This window comes from Giraffa tippelskirchi, chromosome 3 (genome assembly GCF_054371585.1).
Source record: "Giraffa tippelskirchi isolate mGirTip1 chromosome 3, T2T-mGirTip1v1.2.pri, whole genome shotgun sequence".
NCBI lineage: Eukaryota > Metazoa > Chordata > Mammalia > Artiodactyla > Giraffidae > Giraffa > Giraffa tippelskirchi.
The window spans coordinates 153263033-153278294 of NC_137277.1; the positions used below are offsets into that span (position 1 = coordinate 153263033).

Here is a 15262-nt window from a genome sequence, read left to right on the forward strand (position 1 = left end):
TGCTGGGAAAGATTGAGGGTAGGAGGAGAAGGGGACGACAGAGGATGAGATGGTTGGATGGCATTACCGACTCGATGGACATGAGTTTGAGCAAGCTCCGGGAGTTGGTGATGTACAGGGAAGCCTGGCATGCAGCAGTCCATGGGGTCGCAAAGAATCAGACACAACTGAATTGAACTGATAATAGGGCTAAACACATAGGAATGCAGACAGATGATTTCTCATGGGAGATTAAGTGAGAGCTGACTCTTGAAGGAGAAATAGGGAACCTTCAGGGCATTAAGTTGGGTGAAGGGTTTGGGGGAATGGTTTTCCCAGGTCTAGGAAGAGCCGGTGCAAAGGCACAGGGGTATGAGGACAAAGGAGATCAGTATGGCTAGAACAGAGAGCTGGGGGAGTGAGAGCATGGGGTAAGTGGTGTGAGTTCGTTAAAGAGCTTGCAGTTTTCTTGAAAGCATGGGAATTGATTGATGTTGTTGTTATTTAGTCATTAAGTCATGTGTCCCTGTGCACTGTAGCCTGCCCAGGCTCCTCTGTCCCTGGAATTTCCCAGGCAAGAATACTAGAGTGGATTGCCATTTCCTTCTCCAGGGGATCTTCCTTACCCAGGGATCGAACCCACATCTCCTGCATTGGCAGGTAGATTCTTTACCACTGAGCCACCAGGGAAGTCCTCCTGGGGATTGATACACACTTTATAAAGCTCACTCCAGCAGCTGGGAAGAATGGATTACAGGTGAAACTAGAAATAACAATTTATTTCAGTGACTCAGGTCCAGATGATAAGATTGATCATGATTCAGTCACAAGGAAAATTTAAAGAATTTCAAAAGTAGCAGAAATATTACAGAACTAGAGAAATGACATGTTCTCTGGCCCACAATGCAATAAAACTAGAAATAATCAATGAAAAGATTTTTTTAAAAAAAGTCATTGTGAAACATGTTTTAAACTTTTTCTAAATATCATGAGGTCAATTTTAGAAATCAAAGTTGAAATTAAGCACTATCTAGGGGCTAACAAGATGAAAAAATAATTACTAAATATCAATACTATAAGTACCAAGCTGCAAAACCAGAATAGTGATAGAAGGGGGGGGGGCAGACAGGAACTGACTTTTTGGTAAGAAAAGTAAATTAAGCAAACAATTGACAAGAATAGAGAAGGAAAAAATATAAAACATTAGAAATGAGAAAATCTTTATATTTGCAGATACGGAGAATATTTTAAAATGGAAAAATGTTCTGTATAATTTTATACCAACAAATTTTAAAACATATAGGTAATAGAAAATAAACATCATCAAAATATATTTAAAATAGTTGAAAGATTAGTTACTACAGAAGATTTTGAACAAGGAGAAACAGTCTTCAAAAATAAACAACCATAAGAAGAGATGGTTTTGCAGGCAAATTCCTTTAAACTTTCAAGCGATAGGGGAATTCTTTTTACTCAATTCTTCTAAAAACCAGAAACACTCAGAAAACTCCCCAGTTTATTTTAGGACACTGGCGTAACTGTAATACTAACATTGATAAAAATTTATTGAAAAAATTATACTGTTATAACTGAGAGAAAGTAGTTAAATTCTGAGTTGAAGCTTTGAAAGAAATCAGTGTAACTGCTGCTGCTGCTAAGTTGCTTCAGTCGTGTCCGACTCTGTGCGACCCCACAGACGGCAGCCCACCAGGCTCCGCCATCCCCAGGATTCTCCAGGCAAGAATACTGGAGTGGGTTGCCATTTCCTTCTCCAGTGCATGAAAGGGAAAAGTGAAAGTGAAGTCGCTCAGTCGTGTCCGACTCTTAGCGACCCCATGGACTGTAGCCTACCAGGCTCCTCCATCCATGGGATTTTCCAGGCAAGAGTACTGGAGTGGGGTGCCATTGCCTTCTCCGATTAGTGTAACTAGCCAAGGAAAATTGTCTAATATGGAATTGTTTCAGTATCAACTCAAAAGTCTAATGTCTCATCTGAATACCACCTAAATCATATATATAAATAATAAACATATCTTATATAAGAACGAAAGCAAAGATAAAACATATTATCAAACATTTTCAAGAACATATTAAAAATTATGTTCCAGTATATAGAAAGATTTATTTTAGGAATTTAAAATTTGTTCAACAGTTGGTTTATTTATTAAAAGAAGGAAAAAAAGCTATTGAACCAGTGAATTCTCAGAATATGTTGGTTAAATTCATCAGCCACTCTGATTTTTTAAAAACTGATCTTGGCACATGATACATGGTACATGATCTCCGAAGAGAAGGAAACGTGCTTAAAATGTCAGAAATAAAAGGCAAATTTTAATAAATGAGATAGACAAAAGACATCCCAGTTCAACTAGGAAAAAAATCACCCCCACCCCCCATGTCACCACTGTGACCCAGTACTAGTCTGAAGTAGAGAAGCAAACCACAGGGCATCAGGGCCACCTCTGTCCCCTCCACACTGTGCCAGACACGGCAGAATCTCTCGGATAGATCTTGAAGGATAGCCCTCCAGAATGTCAGTATCAGTACATTGGACCTGGCACGTAATAACATAATAAGAATTTATTTGCTGTCCCTGTTTTGGAATCCTAATCTACAGAAACATAAAAATAAGAGTTACAAATTTCAGGAAGGAAGAGATTTATGGATGATCTCTATTTAGGTAATTCATGATGATCATCTGCAAATTGGCTGGATTTAGGACAATTGCTTGAGAATCAATAACTTCCTTTTGTATCAGTGGTTTACAGATTTATCCTGCCTCAGATTGCTGGTCTTACCCCCAGAGTCTGGAGGGGGTCTGGGAATTGCATTTCTAATCTCAGGCGATGCTTGTGCTTTCAGTCTTGTAACTATACTTTGAGGACCATTGTTTTAAACTAACAATAATTAGTTAGAACAGGTAATTCCAACATCTAAAAAAAGTCTCAAGTACATGAAACAAGGTACAAGACCTTATAAAGTTTTGTTGAAAGACATTAAAGATAATATGAATACATGGAGACATCTATTTCCTCCATTCCTGGATATTCCTGGATAGGAATGCTCAAGATCATAAAAATGTGAGTTCTACCCCAAATGAATCTATAAATTTAAGCTAATGTAGTGGTTGGTGGTTTAATCCCTGTGTTGTGTTCAACTCTTATGACCTCAAGGGCTGTGGCCCCCCAGGCTCCTCAGTCCATGGGATTTCCCAGGCAAGAATACTGGAGTGGGTTGCTATTTCCTTCTCCAGGAGATTCTTTCAACTCAGGGATGGAACCCAGATCTCCTGCATTGCAGGAGGTCTCTTACATTGCAGGTATATTCTTTACTGACTGAGTCACCAGGGAAGCCCAAAATTTAAGGCAATTCCAACCCCAATTCCAACTATCCTTTGGAACTTGACAAAACAATATAAAATTAATCTGTAAGAATAAATGCAATGTGTGTTTATTTCAGGAAAAGATAGGGTAATGAATAGGAAAGAATCAGAAATTGACCTATGTATACAAAGGGTTTTAGCATATGATAAATATGATATTTTAACTCAGTGAGAATCAACAACTTCTCTTTATATTGATGGTTTATATAAATGATTTATACCAATGAGGAAATGCTAGTTTATTTAATAAATAATGTTGGGACCATTGGATGTATAACTCTTTGGAAAAACATGATATAGGTACCTTAGTTCAGATCATAAACAAAAATAACACCAGAATGTACTACAGAGTTAAACATGAATTTGTAAAACTCTAAGACTATTAAAGGAAGAAATTTTTGGCAAGCTTGAGGTTGAAAGACTTTTTAAAGCATGATTATAAGCCTAAATTCATGGTAATGTGTCTATAATTGAGTATGGTCCTATTTTGTAAATAATAAAAAATAGAAAAGAAGAACCCAATAAACACAGTAGGGAAGGCTACCTATCAAACTTTATTTATCTGGAGACAGGAGTACATTATGGGAGGGATTTAATTTTTTACTTTCTGTAACATGATAGGGATCTGAATGGAGCTAGGGAGAAAAAATTGCAGGGAAATATGAGGCATAATTTGCTAGTGAAATTGACAGGGATTGGTGGATGATTGGTTGTGGGAGGGAGATCAAGTGTAGGAAATAATGGGGGAGGAAAAAGTTTGCACAGAAAGGTGGAAGGGGGATTCATTTTTAAATTCTGAGTTTGAGGTTTCTATAAGACATCTGAATGGCGATGTCTAGTAGGCAGTTGGAACCCCCTCTCAGACACCTGGGAATCCAGGAATGTGAAAGGACTTGGCCCCTGAAGCCTGGGCTTGGAATGCAGGGCATGGTCCTTGGACTGCAGAGCCTGGAACTAAGGTGGTCTGAGAGATCAGGTATACATGTCGGTCGAGGTGTCTTTCTGAGGAGGCTTAGAGATCAAGCAGAGGCCAGGTGAAAGGTAACAGGTCAGAAACTGGGAATGCTGGACTACAGCCAGAAGGTTCCACATGGTGGGGAAAATAAGAAGCTTAAAGAGATTTCTTAGCATCATGAGTAGCCATGAGAACCTTTTAGAGTACTGCTGTCCAACAGGATAGGAGAAATACAATATGTGTCAAATATGTCAGCTTAACTTTTTAGCAGCTACATTTTAAGATGAAACACGTGAGATTAATTTTAATGTATTTCATTTAATCTAATCTTTGCTCAGTGGGTAAAGAATCTGTCTGCAATGCAGGAGATGCAGGAGATGCAGTTTTGATCCCTGGATCAGAAATATCCACTGGAGAAAGGACTGGCAACTCGCTTCAGTATTCTTGCCTGGAAGACACCATGGACAGAGGAGCCTGGCGGGCTACTGTCCCAAGGGTCGCAAAGAGTCAGACACAACTAAGCAAGCAGGCAATCTATCAAGTTATTATTTAATATGTAACCAACATGCTGATGCTGAAGCTAAAACTCCAGTACTTTGGCCACCTGATGCGAAGAACTGACTGATTGGAAAAGACCCTATGCTGGGAAAGATTGAAGGCAGGAGGAGAAGGGGACAACAGAGGATGAGATGGTTGGATGGCATCACTGACTCAATGGACATGAGTTTGAGCAAGCTCCAGGAGTTGGTGATGGACAGGGAAGCCTGGCGTACTGCAGTCCATGGGGTCTCAAAGAGTCAGACACAACTGAGCGACTGATTGTACTGATGTACCCAACATAAAAATTATTAAGATATTTTCTATTGTTACTGTCTTTTTATACTCGTAGCACATCTCATTTTGGACTAATCATATTTTAACGGCTTGATAGCTACATGCGGCTAGTGGCTACCAGATTGACAGCTCAGTTTTAGAGAAGACTGGCTGGGAGAGGAGAGCAGTTCAGGGTGCTGAACAGGCATTGATTTTTGATTCTGTGTCTGGAGGTCAGGGTTGCTATTTGGGAAGGGATAGAATTTAGGAGTCAGTAGTGCTGTCTTTGGGCAAAAGCATGTTCAACTACTAGGCTATCTAAGAAGAATGCTTTAAGTGAAGATAAAGTTAGGCTAAGTAACAGTATGCCTGAGAAACATAATCACTTAAGTAACAGGAGGAAGAGAAACCCAAGAGGAAGGACCAGAAGGGAAAGCCAAAGAAACCAGCAGACAGCGATGGTACAAAGGTCAAGGAATGTGAGTTTCAGAATGTAGACACAAGTCAATGCTTCAGTACCTGGAAGCCACAAGGAGATCAACTATGGGCTAAAAAGTAACCTCTGTGTATGATTAACCTATTGAAGGCTCCCAAAGAACAGTTTTATGGGAATGTGGGGGCCAAAGTCAAACTACACAGGGTTGTAAAAAGACAACTCTTTCAAGAGCCTTACTCTGAAGAGAGCCCAAATCTTGTTTTTAGAGGCAGGAGAGATTCCAGAATATGTGAATCGGTCAGAACAGGGAATCAGGAGCGAGGATGAGGTTGAGGGTCCAAGAAGCAGGGATCCAGGTGGTATTTCATACACCAAAGTCTATATATTGACTAAACTTATAAGGGCACATACCTTAGCCATTCAGCATCCATTCATCTTTCTTCTGGTGAACAGTCTCCCCCTAATCTTAGTCCATGATATTCTAGTTGTGTTCATCCCAACACTCCTATTTCCATGGGGAGCATGTGGCCTGGCCAACCTGATCAATAAATGCATCATTGTCCTCTGCAGACATGGGCACATAACCAAAATCAGGTGAGGAATACACCAATGAAACTTGGATCAAGGACTCTTTGTATAAATTACTTTTTTCCTCTTGAACTTGGAATCAGAGATTGAAGTGGTAGTTACTCTCTCGTCTGGGTGTATGGCTTGAGCGTGCAATCAGCACACAAGAAGAGTAGAGGTGAACTTGGAGACAGAGAAAAGTCACACCCTAGTGACCAGAGCTCTAGGACCAGAGCAAGCTAGTCCTCCCTTGGGTCATTAATTATACAAGGTAATAAGGCCTCTTTGAGCTGTTTTCTCCTACAAGCAATTGAAATACAGCTAACTGATACAATCCCTGAAGTAGAGGCAATGGTTGGGAGAGGATACATAGATGAAGGAATTAGCTCTGGAGAGAAGCTCATTCCCTGAGGGGAAGAAAAACATGGGGATGATGATGTCTAGGGAGAAGAGGGCATTCTAAGGGCTTCTGTTTTCTTTTTGAAGTGAGGAACAAATTCACTCAGGGTTAGGAGGAGATGGTGAACAGAAAACTTGAGGAATGATGAAGCTTTGAAACTGTTACGGCAGCCATTGAGAGAGGTGACCAGTCACACACTTTGGAAAGAACTGCCAAGCAACATGGCATCTCTAACATTTCCTGTGATGACAAATTTCAATTAAATAGACTTTACACCCTAATGCTTATTTGGAGGCAAGATTTCACATGCCAACAAGCTTTGAGTCCAGGACTGACTTGTATTGATTATGCTGAAGGGAAGACGCCTTGAGGAAAATGAAGCTATTTTCAAATTTATCATCAGCTGATTACCATGAAACTCAGGCAATTGGGAGTAAATGGTCTGTGTGCTAGAGAAGTGTTTGTGACTAGAAACACAGTCGGCCCTAAACAAAACAAAACAAGGAATTATTGGGGGGAAGGAGGGAGATTTCATTGATTCAAAAACAAGTAGCAGGATAAATTATGGTGATTTCAATTCCTTCCTTGTCCTCACAGCAGTGGGAGAATTAAAAGAATGAAAAGGCAATGTTTCCATGTCCATTTGTGTGTGTGTTCCAAGGCTTAAGTTCTCTTTACTCCTTAACACCTTTTAAGGGGCCAGTGCTTAGGGGGCCACCCCAAATTCAACCCACTCAGGCCTTGGTATGAAAGGCCCATCCAAGAATCAATGCCATCCATGCACAGGACAGTTGGAATCAACACTACAATTACATAGACTAAGATCAGGGGGATGTTGTTCTTCCACAACAAAATAGGTGCACTGCTTCACCAACAGAAACATGACTAGATGCAGGATGGTCAGAAGAGCAGGTTGCCTCTGGGAGGGACTTTTCTGTGGTAAATATCACCTGGCTGGATCCTGCACAGCCTGAATTTCAACCTCTTCCTTTGTCCTGGCCCCTCAGCCCTAACCCATATACATCCAGACATTCTAGACTCTCCCTTGCCTTTGAAAACCAATCTTGATGTTAGAGTTGTTCTAGCTACGACTCTCTTTTCCCTGGGGTGGGAGAGATGCTAATACCTGGACAGGTAAGTGGGAGATGCCTAACCAGGGTTAAAATTTGTGGGCTGATTCCAGGGTTGCCCTTACTATTAGTAGCAGTTTCCTGGGTGGAGGGAATGACTGTATGGCGTAACCAGGGAGACCAGTCACTAGGCTTGGCAAGGATTTCTGTGTCCAGTCTTGACATGGAGTCCCATGTCTTCAAGTGGACCCCAAAGCCAAAGGCAAAGAGCAGGGTGAGTGGCAGCCACAATGCCACTTCAGACCAGATGTTTTGAACACTTGAGACCAGATTTTCAGGATTAAAATCTCAGTTATTTCTGTTGTGAGATGGCTGCTTCCCAAACAACTCTGTCTAAATTTCATACCAAGCGATAATGACTTGATTTTGGTTCAGAAAGGGCTGTTTCAGGACTTCCCTGCTGGCCCAGTGGTTAAGACTCCATGATTCCAATGCAGGGAACATGGGTTCAGCCCCTGATCAGGTAACTAAGATCCCACATGCTATGGGGCGAGGCCAAAAAGTAAAAAACAAACAAACAAACAAGCAGCTGTTTCTTGCCCTTGAGAGTTGTGGCTTAAAGTCCTAACTGTTCCACCTGTGGATACTGAATGCTGGGCATTATTCTAAGCCACTCAAGGGTGTTACGGCACTGAAGCAGGTCAGACCCACCCTTGAGGCCTTGGCGCACACCTCTGGCCTGTTTCTAAACATACACTGATTCAATGATCAATATATGATCATGAGTCCCAACTCAGGGAACGAACCCAGTTCTCCTGTATTGCAGGCAAATTCTTCACTATGTAAGCTACCAGGGAAGCCCCAAAGACACCTACCTCTGGGGAATGTGGGCTGTGCCTAAAACTGTCATTAAACAAGATAGCTTATTTTAAAACCCTCCATATATTTTAAATTCTTTTTTGAACAGGTATAACCATATCAGAGACCTACAATTTAACTCTTTTGTTGTTTACTATTTCCTGATGTTTTAAAAAGGCTTAGCTTTCAGTTAAGAGTTCAGTGTTAGAGAAGGGAAGAAGTCACACCTCTGTGCTCCATGTCTGGAGAAGGAAAACACGTGGAGAGTAGACACCATAGTGTGGAAATGACTTACAAAAATGTAATGTACAACATTGGTTTTCCTTTTGGAAAGTGGCCAAGCTTTGTGCCCTGATTCCTCTCAGATGCACCAAATGAACACAGAGAATCAGCAGACTAGGGAGTCTGCAGGTTCCCAGATGCTGCTCGTGGTGGAAGAGTGATTCTATGGCTACTCTACCATCTGGCCCATCACACTCCTGTCAAATTATGTTTTGCCGTGTCATCTGATGAAGCTATGCAGCATAACATGGCAAGCTGTGATAGAGGACACAGGGAAAATGAATGAGCATCCCAGGTGATTCACCAGCAGTCCTGCTTCCTCAAGGCTTTTTCTTCTTTTTTTTTTTCCTCCTGCTGGTAGGAGAAAACCCAAGAAAAGAAGAGAAATTGCTGGGTGTATCAGACCCAAAGCTATAAACAAAATAATGTGCAGTGTTCAAAGAAATAATAACGTAAGCCACATATGGTCTTGTTCATGGAAGCAATTTAACTGGGAAACAAGTTTTGCTTTAAACGACTCATATTTTTACTTAGCCGAATAAATATGTGTCATTTTCTACAGATACTAAGGATGGAATAAAAATTTCTTTCAGCAGTCCCTCATGTAGTTGGATGATCCAGAAAGAGATATTTTAAGCTGGTTGTCCTCCAAGTGTGGTCCTAGGTGGGCAGCATCAGCATGTCCTGGGGACTAGTTAGAAATGCATGTTCTCAGTCCCCACTCTGGATCTACTGAGTCACAAACCCTGGAGGTGGAGCCCAGCATTTGAACAAACCCTCTAGTGATTCTGATGCAGACATACTACATGTAAGAAAACTCCTTTAGGGAGAGAAAAGTGGGCTTTGAATACATTATCTGCTGCTTTGTGTGAAGCTTAACTAGTACGAAGGCCCAATTTTAGAAATCCAAAGATAATTTGAAATATTCAGAATGCTGTTTTAGATAAATAACTTAGGAGAGTGCAGAATTTTATATAAAACAAGCTAAGTTAATCTTGATTTTAGCCAGAGGAATAAGGCTGCTACTAGATCCTGAAATAAAACTATCACATGCCGGTCATGGGTCTACTCTGGCATTCAGAGATGCTGGAAGAAGAGGGAATCAGTTTCCCCCTATCCATATATCAAATGTCAAACATCCATACAGTAACAGCTGTGAGCTTTTTTCTCCCAACTTTGTTTTGAGATTTTTTTTTTTTTTTTTTTTTTTGGCTGTGGACCATTTTTAAAGTCTTTATTGAGTTTTGTTAACAATATTGCTTCTGTTTTATGTTTTGTTTCTTTGGCCGTGAGGCATGTGGGATCTTAGCTCCCCAACCAGGGATCGAACCCACATCCCCTGCTTTGGAAGGTGACGTGTTAACCACTGGACGACCAGAGAAGTCTTTTTCCCAACTTTGGCCTTACATAGTACTGTAAACTTATCCCTGAAACTAAAATACTTACCATGATGTCATTTTAATAATAAAAAATGAAGACATATATAAATGAGATAAGCTATTTTGTGTATTTGAATAGCAATTTAACGTGCAATTACATTGAGATCAAGTCTTTGTTAAATTATTTTTGGTGCTTTGGAGACCACAGACCAAATACTCAACATATTATGAATTTCTGTTTAGAAAACGGAAAAAATCTTCTCTACCCCCAATAGTTTCTTTATCAGCCAGGCATTTGCCAAATGTGACTCCTTTGCAACTCGGAAGTCTGAAAATACATCTGTGTTGTTTGCAAACTGTGCTCAGAAACTTAACAATAATACTTACCTTGTTTATCTGGGTCCATTTTAGGAATTTCCTGGAATGACATTTGGTAAGAAGGTCCTTATAACTGGAAACAAACCAATATTTTAAGCAGGAGGTTTTGAAGTGGTCAAGTGGGATAGGAAGCAAAAAGACACCTAAGCAAAGTCCTTTTACCTGTGGAGCAATGATGACAAGGTGTTCAGAGAGACTGAAATCTCCTGGAGTATAAAAAATAGGAAAGCAGGGAGAGGCTTTTTATATGGGTCCCATCTCTAGGGATTTAGAGCTGTATCTCAGAAACTGGAAACAGATCCTTAAACTAATATGGTGAATACTTAGAACTTTTTTTAAACTGAGATATAATTGACATACAACATTATATTAATCCAAGCTATATAGCATAATGATTTTGATATATGTATATATTACAAAATGATCACCACAATAGGTTTAACATCTTTATCATACTCAGTTATACATTTTTTTTCTTGTGATGAGACCTTTTAAGATCTACTCTCTTAGCAACTTTCAAAACAATACAGTATTGCTAGCTATAGTCATCATGCTGTAGGCGAATACTTAGAACTTTTGAGACATTATAATTTTAAGAGTGGACTAGATTCTCACTTCAAGAAAGTAGAAATTTACTTGAATTTTGAAGGACAAAATTTGAAGCTCTCAATGCTTGAATTTCTAATGGCATTATATTAAATAATTCTGCACATTAAATACCTGAAAAATACTATCTACTTGAACATATTATTGCATATATGTGTGCATTTATGTGCATGTGTGTATATGGAGTATCAGTTTGCTTTCAACAAAAAGAATAAGTTATTTTATAATAAAACCTTAAGCAGTTCTTTTTTTTTTTTTTTAAGCAGTTCTAAGAGTAAGATATTTCTAAATATGAGCAGTTGAAAAGTGTTTTAAAAAGTTATATGATAATTAGGCTTAGAAAGGACTTCTCTTCTTCTTCTGAGTGTATTAATTAAGGTACAAATTATTGGGCAGATAAGCAACACTTTACAAAGAGAGATATCAAAACAAAATTGATTTACATTATTCCTTTAAAAATATGATAGCAACAGTTATAATACCAGACTTGCCCCAAACCAGGAAAGTTCCAAATGTAGTCAAGTAAGATTTGTTTTGAAAAGCTGTAGCGAGGGCCATCAGGTTAGAACTCTTCTTGGTGTTCTCCCGAGCCCATCCTGAAGTCCTCAGGTAGGTGCAGAGGGTCCAGCCTGCCATCCTATCAACAATGTTCCTGGAAATACAGTGCATCTGCCTCCATGCCAGGTCCTTACCTTCCTTAGTTTCCTTGGGGAATCAGTTTAGTCAAACATTCTGCAGTGGTTACTCGGCAGGTTTGGAAGAAGGACAAGTTGAGTACTAACAGATTGCCAGACGTGGCATTCCTATGTAGAGTCAATGTCCTGTTCAGACTGCCCAGCAATGACACAAGAAACTGACATTGAGGCTGCCCTGTTTTTAAGGGCTCACAGAAGTGCATTCATTAGTAATAAAATGATGAATAATTTAAGGCCACTCCTACATCTCTGTTTCAAAGGGCTATTTTGTATTGATTTCGTGTGTGTGGGAGAGACAAATAAAACTTCTGTGTGCTGTCTGGAGCAGGGGTTACCACAGAGATTAGGAGACAGTAAGAATGGCCCCACATCCTGGGTAACAGCCACCTTACTAACCATCCCAGGTAATAAGAGTGACCTAGGAATAGAATCTAATTCATTAGATTATTAGTTCTTTTAGGAATACAGAGATAGAGCTATAGATTTTTTAAGGCACTTTAAAAGGATAATAATTTATGAATGCACATTTTCTCTTAAGTTTTAAGTATAATCTGAAAACACATTTTTCTAAGTTGAAATTAAAAATATACCTGTTGTAATCCTAATAAGGTTTTGTTTTTAAAAATGATGTCATATGAACCAAAATGTATTAGAACTTTACCATTAACATCACCAGGCGGCTGGAGACCTGTCTTTCAGAAGGGCTGGAATGGAAAGCATGGGTACATTACTCCAAGAGCAGTGCCCAGAGAGCCAAACATCAGGGAGTCCTCGCTCCCAACCGTCACTGAGTCCAAGCTCGCTCTGCTCTGAGAGATGAAGTGTTGAGGCAAGGAATATGACTTTACTCGTATTCTCAGCATGAATCTCTCAAAACAACCGTCTTGTAGGGATCTGGATACCACTTATATAGAATGGAGATGGGGGAGGTGAGGAAACAAAGTAAAAAGGCTATTAATCTTGCAAATATGTCCTAGAATGACAAGCCTCCAGGAGGGGATGCGTTAATTTCTTCCTTCCTGTAGCCATCCACAGGTGAATGTGGTCCTGAACAAAGGCACTTTGGATTAATTTTCAGGCAAAGGGGTAGGGTTCCCTGGGGCAGGAGATTGTGTATAAATGGTACCCTTTTAGTGAACAAAAGCAACAGGAAGCAAAGGCTAAAGTAACAGATCCAAGATAGAGTCAGAATTGGCTCTTCCCAGTAACACAATTGATGCTCCTAAAACAATTACTATAATGAAGGAGGAAACAGAACAGGCTCTGTCTTGAAAGCAGAACTCCATCTTGGGCTGGACTGTGGACTTTGAGCTATATGCCCAGTATCTATGGAAATGATTTACCAAATGGAAAACCAGGCCTCCGGAAGGAAGAGCCCCAGGGCTCTCCGTGGCTTAAAAGAATACCCTAATTATCCGTGTAACTGAATAGAATCATACATTCTATTATGCTTATTGGGGTATGACCATAAGCCTATTGATAATTGTCCACTGTTAACTACCTAGGCTTAAGGCATATGAATCACAGGTTAACTTTGATTGTATCTTTCTTTTTCCTTTGTTCAGACTAGTTTCAGGGAACTTTGGGGAGGTGGGTTTGGGCATGTATGCTTAGGGTATATAAGGTTTTCACAAAAACTGGTCAGGGTCCTTGGCTAAGAGGAGACTCTGCCTTGGGCCCGCCGGTGTAATTAACTGCACTCCACTATCTGCATTGTCCTTCTGAGTGAGTTTGTTTCCCAGAACGAGTGGCTACAACAATAAGTGGTCACCAATACACTTCAGAAAACACCATGAGAAAAATCAGTATCTACTCTAACAACAGCCAATTTATTCCTTTCTTCTCAAAAAGTATTAGTATGGCACTACTGGTTTTGTAAAACCAGAAACTTGGGACGTTTAAACAATGAAAATTGATTAGTAATGGGACAAGACTGGGATCAAGTGGAGGGAGGAAAGTGTATAATTTGTTTTTCTTTATATAAATGTTGTTGATTTTCTGGGAGCAGATAAGACAATTTAGGAACAGAGAAAATCTGTCTCACTGGAAATCTGTTTGAGTGATACAGACTTAAATTTGAGAACAGATTTTAAAGTTTTAAATTTCATTATATGTGCATCAAGACAGCATAATACTTGAGGTACTGGCAACAGAGGAAAGTTGAAATGTTTTCCTGAATGCTGCCGTGTTGAGATTTGAGCCAATCTCCGGCACTGATTGATTACATGGATCAAAAATCTTGCCCCCCTAAAGAAGGTTGTCTGATTGAAGTTCCAGGCAAATGATATAATTAAATAGACAAATGTTTAAGTACATAAGAATGAACTAGGGGCTGTCGGAAAGTAATTTAAGCACATAGGCAATTGATAGTCCTGAGCCTGGCTGGTTTTGGATAGCTAAGATGAAAGATCTGAGGACAGTTTTAGTTTCACTTACTTCTGTTAACTGGAAGTTTTAAATTACTGTTGCACCTCCTGGTTCAAGTTCAGATAGACTTAGTCACATTAAGACTTTTCTTTTTCATAGTTTGTTTTGGGTTATAAGTCAAAACAAGTTATTATATTTTTTCAACATTATAGATAACTGACAAGCTGTCATTTTTTTACTAGTATGGCAGCGCGTGTGTGTATGGTAAGTTGCTTCAGTCATGTCCGGCTCTTTGTGACCCCATGGACTGTAGCCCGTTAGGCTCCTCTGTCCATCGGATTCTCCAGGCAACATTACTGGAGTGGGTTGCCTTGCCCTCCTCCAGGGAATCTTTCCAATCCAGGGATCGAAACTGCATCTCTAACATCTCCTGCATTGGCAGGCAGCTTCTTTACTGCTATTGCCATCTGGGAAGCCCAGTATGGCAGTAGTGCCTGTAAATCACAATTTTGTAATTCATGATGTCTTCACCTTCTGAAACAGAGTAGCTCCACCCTGAGGAAGCAGGTGAGAAGAGGGTTCAATCTGCCTGTACCACCACACGTGCCCTAATTTGGACAGACTCCATACCAATCAGAACTGGTGACTGCTCCTTATTGTTATGGAAACTATTTTTTGAAGCAGCCAGTATTCTGTTTGATAGCTCTTTATACATACATCTGAGGACTCTAACTCTCAAGAGACAAGGAAGATCCTTGACACATCACACCCTAAAATGTCTAGATAGTCCCTTAAATAAATTACAGGATAATTTTACATAGATATTTACATATATGACGAACTCTTTTAATAAAGAAAGTTACCAAAGTTGACTCAAGAAAAAAATAGAGAAAAGAGGACCTATGTGCATTGTTGGTGGAAATATAAATTTGTACTGCCATTATGGAAAACAATATGTTTAAAAATTGAACTACCTTGTTATACAGCAATCCTACTTCTGGTGTATAACCAAAGGAAATAAAATCAATATCTCAGAGAGATATCTGAACTTCCATGTAAATTGTAGCATTATTCACAGTAGGCAAGATACAGAAA

The 15262-nt window shown here is 39.7% G+C and overlaps 1 protein-coding gene across 1 annotated transcript in view; it reads right to left on the reverse strand.

Moving 5' to 3' along the window:
* The window catches only part of DYTN (dystrotelin), a 71633-nt gene extending 61082 nt beyond the window's left edge, over nucleotides 1-10551 (reverse strand). The window contains 1 exon segment of the mRNA XM_081574989.1: nucleotides 10509-10551. Coding sequence (XP_081431115.1) covers nucleotides 10509-10551 — 43 coding nt within the window.
* Nucleotides 10552-15262: the final 4711 nt, after the last annotated feature.